This window comes from Cynara cardunculus, assembly GCF_001531365.2.
Source record: "Cynara cardunculus var. scolymus isolate 2C chromosome LG 1, CcrdV1, whole genome shotgun sequence".
Taxonomy (NCBI): Eukaryota; Viridiplantae; Streptophyta; class Magnoliopsida; order Asterales; family Asteraceae; genus Cynara; species Cynara cardunculus.
In genome coordinates this window covers 12230528-12238031 of record NC_037528.1, presented here as the reverse complement: position 1 = coordinate 12238031, position 7504 = coordinate 12230528, and the positions used below count along the sequence as shown (strand labels likewise).

Sequence of the window (7504 nt, the reverse complement as noted above, 5' to 3'; positions counted from 1 at the left end):
TAATACTTAATTAATAATAATAATATATAGTTAATTAATATATGTAATTATAGTATAGATGAAAAACCTAGGGGTATAATCGAAAAGTAATTAAAAAGTTGAAGGATGAAAACTAAAAATATTAAAGGGTTAAAATTGAAAAATAAAATAAATAAAATTTAATTATTTTAATGTATTATATAGGTGGGGATGTAGAAAATGTAGGAAAAAAAAGATAGGAGGGGGGTGCGGTTAGAAAACCCCAAGAAAAAATTGAGAGTAAATGACCAAATTCACAATTTGCTTCAAAATTTATATATAGTAAGATGGATATTATGAAGATGACGTGCATAAGAAAACGTGCAGGATCTTAATTGTAATAATTGCGTTGGAGATGATGCCGTATTCAACTTTTTATAAAATAAAAGGGTAGCATTAAAAGTATTATTAAATAAGGAATAATGTTGAAATACGTTCGTAACGTATGTATCGTTCATATAAAGTTGGAGGGAGAGTTGTCTTTTGGAGACTCAGACTCAGTAGTTGTTGGTGGTCTCATCTGCTACCCCATAACCTGTTCCCATCTTTTCATTGTTTGAATCCCCATTATTGTCTGTCCATATTCATCCTCTAAGACCTGTGGAGCTATCAGTGTAGCCCGTGTTTTCTTTTCCCTTTTTGCAGAAAAATGGCTACTCGGAGACTGTCATCGGTGCTTTCTTCTTCGTATGCTCCTGCTCTCTTACGATCTCTTGGTAAAACCATTTCTTTATGGAGATCTTATGATTATTTCAACTTTCTATCATGTTTATTCTTGTTTTCTGCACGATTGATTTTATGGATTTCCTTTTCAAACTTTTTACTTCATTTCATTTTGACTTCCGGTTATGGTAAGTGATTGATCTATGGGAATCCATCAACCAGTCAAACGAATATGCCTGGTCAAAACAGAGCTCTGATACTAGAAAAAAAAAAAGGATTAGTAAGATCTAAACTCTATAAAGGTAAAAGGAACCACGATGAGCTGCTTGATATTTTTGTAAACTGTTGACATGAACAGGAAGTTTGTAAGAACCCCCTTTTGGTTTCTGGTCGATACTTCGCCATTTTAAAAGTTAAACGTCATCAAGTTCACAACTCATAGTTACGCATGTTTTAACCTTATAAAAACCGTATGTACAGGGTATCGGTTTGATCACGCATGAATCAGATGCTTGATTATTTGAAATTTTCATTTGGGTTTTATGGTATACGATGTTACCTTTTCTATCTCTTGTTTGAAACTATATGTTCTTTTACTGGTTTAAGTTTGCAGTTTGTATACGTAACCAGTACTCATTAGCCCATTATCTCATCTTGGGTTGAATATAGCCCATTATCTCATCTTGGGTTGAATATTCTTTTCATTTGCACCTTATTATTGAAATTAATTGATGATGAACCGCAAACACCAGGCCGCTACTCTAGCCGAGGCACAGGCATCGCTAGGCTTAGTACAGCTGCTGCATTAGAAGAGCCAATAACTCCACATGTCCAGGTTGAACATACTAAGCTCCTCATCAATGGGCAATTTGTTGATTCAGCATCAGGTAAGCTCTTCATACATTGTGTTATGAAAGTTATCATGTATAGCTCAACTTTTGTGAATGCTTTGTTGAGGAACTGATATTGAATCATCTGTGGCTCAGGGAAAACTTTTCCAACCTTAGATCCAAGAACAGGGCATGTGATTGCCAATGTTGCTGAAGGTGATATAGAAGATGTTAATCGTGCAGTGTCTGCAGCACGAAAAGCATTCGATGAGGGTCCCTGGCCTAAAATGACAGCTTATGTAAGCTTCTAACTCAGTTACTTAGTTTCTCAGTTGGGTCTTTTTTTAAATGTTTCTTTGCGTCCTTTTCCAAGTATAATAGTTAATGATCACTGTATATAATATCTTCCATTTTAAATTAGATTTTTTTTTTCATTTGTAACATATTCAAGCACCCAATGCACAGTGACTGTATATTCGAACTGGAAAGATGATAAAGATAAAAGACTACAACTTTTGGGCAAAGCATATGGAGTAAGTGGTAGTATCAGCATCTTATTCATTTTTCATATATGTCACCAGGAAAGATCTCGAATAATGTTGCGCTTTGCTGATTTGCTTGAGAAGCATGCTGATGAAATAACAGCTCTTGAAGTTTGGGATAATGGGAAGCCATATGATCAGGCAGCAGCAGATGAAATACCCCTGCTCATTCGTCTTTTCCGGTATTATGCTGGTAAGTAGTGGTGGATGCAGAAATATTGGTCAAGGGGGAACTAAATTTAATTATATAAATTACCTCCAAATTTTCTGAGGGTTACAAATGAGAATTACCCTTTCCTAAATCTATATCTGACATGATTATAACTTATAAGTAAAAAAATTGACTACTAAGTATATTAATGATTACAATGAACCCCAATGATCTCACTTATATACAAAATTTTAGCTTAATAAGATCACTACTTAGCCCGAAGTTCATTCTAAATGATACTCTTTATGTCTTTGAGCTCATTTATACCTTTTCCTTTAAAAAGAGTTAACCATCTTGGTGGTGTTGTTACCATTTCATAGGCTGGGCCGACAAAATCCATGGCCTCACAATTCAGGCTGAYGGTCYGCATCATKTCMRRMCSYKSMWKRAMCCCATTRGTGTTGCWGGGCAAATTATACCATGGAACTTCCCTCTTCTGATGTATGCTTGGAAGGTTGGGCCTGCATTGGCTTGTGGTAACACTGTAGTACTTAAAACTGCTGAACAGACACCATTATCTGCCCTCTATGTTTCAAAGCTTTTCCTTGAGGTAATATAAAGATTTGTAACACTCAAATTTGCTCAACTTTCGTCGCTTCTCTCTCTCTTTTTGCATTTTGAAGGATAACCTTAATTCTATGTTGTATGCATTCAACAGGCAGGACTTCCTCCTGGTGTGCTAAATATTGTATCTGGTTATGGTCCCAGTGCTGGTGCTGCTCTTGCTAGCCATATGGATGTGGATAAGGTTTGTAAAAGGCTTGTCTGGATCATATTTATGGTTCACATCAATATTAACTTGATAGCTTCTTCATGCAGCTTGCTTTCACTGGGTCCACTGAGACTGGTAAAATTGTACTTGGATTAGCTGCACAAAGCAATCTTAAACCAGTGACTTTAGAACTTGGTGGCAAATCTCYTTTCATTGTGTGTGAGGATGCCAATGTTGATGAAGCTGTTGATCTAGCACATCTTGCTCTCTTCTACAATCAGGTTTGTTCCATCAAACACCAGCCGAATTCCTATACAAACTGTGTCATTGACGAATGATTTGATTTGTATGCCACTAGAACYAGCATTGTTTTCAATATGATTGCTTGTATTATGCATGTGTGTGGTGCTATTTGCAGGGCCAATGTTGTTGTGCTGGATCACGTACATACGTACATGAACGCGTTTATGATGAGTTTGTAGAGAAAGCAAAGGCTCGTGCTTTACACCGTGTGGTTGGTGATCCTTTTAAGAAGGGTGTTGAACAAGGTCCTCAGGTATATATATAGTCCCTCATCTTTCTTGAGATAATTACTCAAAAGAAACATTACGAACATGTTATTGAACTGGAATGTACGTTTTCAGGTTGATTCTGAGCAGTTTGAGAAGATCTTGAAGTTCATAAGATCTGGGGTTGACAGTGGTGCTACCCTTGAAATTGGAGGTGAAAGATTTGGGTCAAATGGATATTATATTCAACCCACTGTTTTCTCAAACGTCCAGGTAACATTATACAAAAAGAACATGTTTTAGGGGTTGTTTGGTTGGATTTTCATTACGTCATGTATGGATAAAGCTATCTGTGTTAACATGTCTATAAATTGGAAAGACTTTTGTTTCTCGAGAGTATTCTCATTGGGATGGACGGGTTCTGAATTATTTTTGGCTTTTTGCATAAAGCTCCGTTCTAGAAGCTTACTCAATAAGCCACTTACTATATCCCACTTCCAAACAGTCGTATATAGCTGACTGAATAAGCTGTGAATCCCATTAAGCTCATTAAACTGCTAACAGACACACCCTTTGCATTCAGTTGACTTATTACCTAAATGATCTTTCTTTCATCTATAGGATGACATGCTAATAGCAAAAGAGGAGATCTTTGGACCAGTACAGTCAATTCTCAAATTCAAGTGAGTTCATTCATATTTTCGGTTTTCTTTTTTCTTTTCTTTCGGATATAAACATCGTTAACTTATTATATATATATATATATAAATGAAACAGGGACGTCAATGAGGTGATCCGGAGATCGAATGCATCTCCATATGGACTAGCTGCTGGTGTTTTTACTCAAAATCTCGACACTGCTAACACCTTAACCCGTGCGTTGAAAGCGGGAACTGTGTGGATCAACACTTTTGACGTATTTGATGCCGCAATTCCTTTTGGTGGGTACAAAATGAGTGGGCATGGGAGAGAAAAGGGAATTTACAGCCTCAGTAACTATCTACAAATCAAGGCTGTTGTTACTCGTCTCAAGAATCCAGCATGGCTCTAGTCATTTAAATTTTCTTTCTTCATTTTCATGGGGTCCGCCAGATATGACATTTGTTTAATAATGTATTTCCTCGAGTGGGCCGTACTGGGTGTATTTGGTTTTAAGTTATATAATTTTAATAAATATATACCACCCTTCGTTTTTTTTTCTTTCCTTTTCTTGGCGATATGAACCAGGTTCACTTCAAAAGTGGCGCGATTTGGACCTTAGGACTTGTCAAGCAGGTCGTTAGGTGCAAGTTACGGGTCAAGATGATGGAAGTACTCCCAGACTCCCAAAGGTCTCATATGAGGTTGCTCCATTGCTTCTCTATTTCGAGAATTATAGATCGTGTTTGCCAAACATAAGATTATATTCATCTTCATCGGATTGTGAATAAGACACAACCAACTTTAAGAATAAATTAAAAAAGAAAATATGTAACCCAAACTCGGGTGAATCAAGATTGTGGTTATTTCTTTTTCTTTTTCTTGCCACATGTTACAATTTGAATAAAAGATTTTAGATCTTTTCCAATTCTCTAAAAATAAAGCTTATTGTTAACACATTTTCATCACACCGATCTTAAAAGTTCTAAAATTTCCAATACTCGTATTATCTTAAAAGTTCTAAAATTTCCAGTTCTTTTTCTAGTTTCATCACCCGCGACTAGTAAAGACCAATTTAGGCTTGAACTAAGACCGGTGAGAACCGATTCAGACCCGGCCTAGTCTGACAGTCCCAAACCGGTTATAAAGAATTCACGGCCCGACACATCCTGGGTAGGCCTGGACTTGTAAAAATTTAGTTTTTATAAGTTATATATATCAAGTTTTTCTATATTTCTATAAACTTTTCAAGTTTCTTTTACCAAAAGCTTTCTTTTTAAAGTTTTTCAAGTTCTTTGTTTGTGCAAGTGTTTCAGTACTAAATCTCAAAAATCGCAATTATAAAAACATCAATAACATTTCTGTGTAAAGATATATTTTTAAAGTGTATACGGATGACTCAATCAGATATTTTAAAGTGTATTTTAATAAGATATTGTCTTAAAAAAAAAGAAAATCTTCAAACAAAGCATTTTTTATTGCTCAAAAATTGATTTCTAAAAGAAAAAAAAATTTGGGATCTGCTTGGGCCTAGCCCAGGTTATTTTGGTCGGGATCGAGACGGAATACAAAGGGCGGATATCGATTTGGGCCCAACTGGGTACCCATTTTTTACCATCTCTTATTGAAATTGAAGATTGTTTATTTGAGATTGAGTTGAGTGAGATTCTTGTGAAATATAGTTTAAGGTAACTTTTTTTTATAAAATAAATGGATCCAAATAAATGTTTTATTAAATTATACAAAAGTTAAAATTATATTTCTATTGCTTCATAAATAATAAAACTTCTATATTTTATTTGTTATTTAATATATTTTAATAAATCTATTATAAATATTTGTATTTGATTATATAAATAATTTAAAATTATATATAGGGGCACGTTCAAATGAAAACCGTGCATTTATAAGAAACCGTGTAAACCAATTTCGATCAATAAGAAAATTCATTTTTTTTCTAATTAAATTTAATCAATAAGGGTATTTCGGTCATTTATAATATTTTCTATTAAATATGTAAGTTATTAATAAATCTTAATTAAGGAAACATAATAAAGAAAATTGTATAAATGATAACATTTAAATATTTAATTATATTATAATATTAAAAATTTGAATTTGATATTATTATTATGAAATTGAATCTGCAAAAGGGTCTTGAAGATTGTATTGCATTATAGAATGCAATCGTAAATTATGGTTCAAATTAAAAAAATAATGTTAATGAAACAGGTTTCATGAAGGTGAAATTGGTTCATGTTGTAATTGATTCATGAGTAATATGAAATCGTTTCATGGTGAACCACGTTTCAGTGATGGTGTAGTTGATCCGTTTAGTAGAAAAATAGAACTTGAAACGGGTGCATAATTTATTTGGTTCGTCATGAAATAATTGCATGATGAAACGGGTACATGATGAATCTGCTTGGGGATCTTGTGTAATCTGCTCCAAAATATTGAAGATTGTAAAGATTAAAGGAAAGAATGTATCAAATCATGAGTGAAATAAAAAAATTAATTTACATGAAACATGTTTTATGAAGGTGAAACTGGTTCATGGCGTAATTGAACAATGAGTGGTGAACTGCTTTCATGGTGAAACTCGTTTCAGTGATGGTGTAGGTGATCCATTCAGTAGATGAAATAAAAAATGAAACGAGTGCATAATGTAGGCGGTTCGTCATGAAATAATTGCAAGATGAAAAATAAATTAGTTTCATTAATAATAATAAATGTTAACGTAAAAATAATAAAATACTTTACAAAAAATAAATTAGTTTCATTAATAATAATAAATGTTAACGTAAAAATAATAAAATACTTTACAAAAAATAAATTAGTTTCATTAATAATATTTGGTTTTACCCTTTTGCCCTTATCGGTATTATAAAATGTATTTTCAAATTTTTTTATTTTTAGTTTTCTTAAATAACCTTGATTAATCTTAACCATTGATCAAGAAAATGGATGAGTGAAATTGGTTTACATGGTTTACACAAATGGAGGCGGTTTTTATTTGATCGCTTCTCTCTATCTATCTATCTATCTATCTATCTATCTATCTATACTATATTATAAAACATTTGACAAAATCTCTTAAAAACCATTTTTTATGCGTAAAGTACTGTTTATTAATGCATATTACTTAAAATTCAAGATTGCAAGTAGATTGTGCATAAATACAACTTATTAAAGCTCCATATCTGAATTTGTGTAACTAACTACAGATAAACATAATCAAATACAAGATAAACATGTCATTTTAAATTTAAAACATCTAAAATATAATTAAGATAATTATTGAGTTCTAACAAAATATTTAATTATTATCTTTATAAAATGTTATATTATTAAACAAAAAATAAATTATTTCGTTATTA

At 32.9% G+C, this 7504-nt stretch overlaps 1 protein-coding gene across 1 annotated transcript; it reads left to right on the top strand.

The window, feature by feature from the left end:
* Positions 1-371: 371 nt before the first annotated feature.
* LOC112511498 (aldehyde dehydrogenase family 2 member B4, mitochondrial-like) lies at positions 372-4680 on the top strand. Its single transcript, XM_025117141.1, has 11 exons — positions 372-734; positions 1434-1568; positions 1668-1810; positions 2093-2246; positions 2585-2814; positions 2923-3012; positions 3084-3257; positions 3395-3532; positions 3621-3758; positions 4107-4168; positions 4263-4680. The coding sequence occupies exons 1-11, from the start codon at positions 668-670 to the stop codon at positions 4534-4536; spliced, it is 1605 nt and encodes a 534-aa protein (XP_024972909.1). The 5' UTR covers positions 372-667; the 3' UTR covers positions 4537-4680.
* Positions 4681-7504: the final 2824 nt, after the last annotated feature.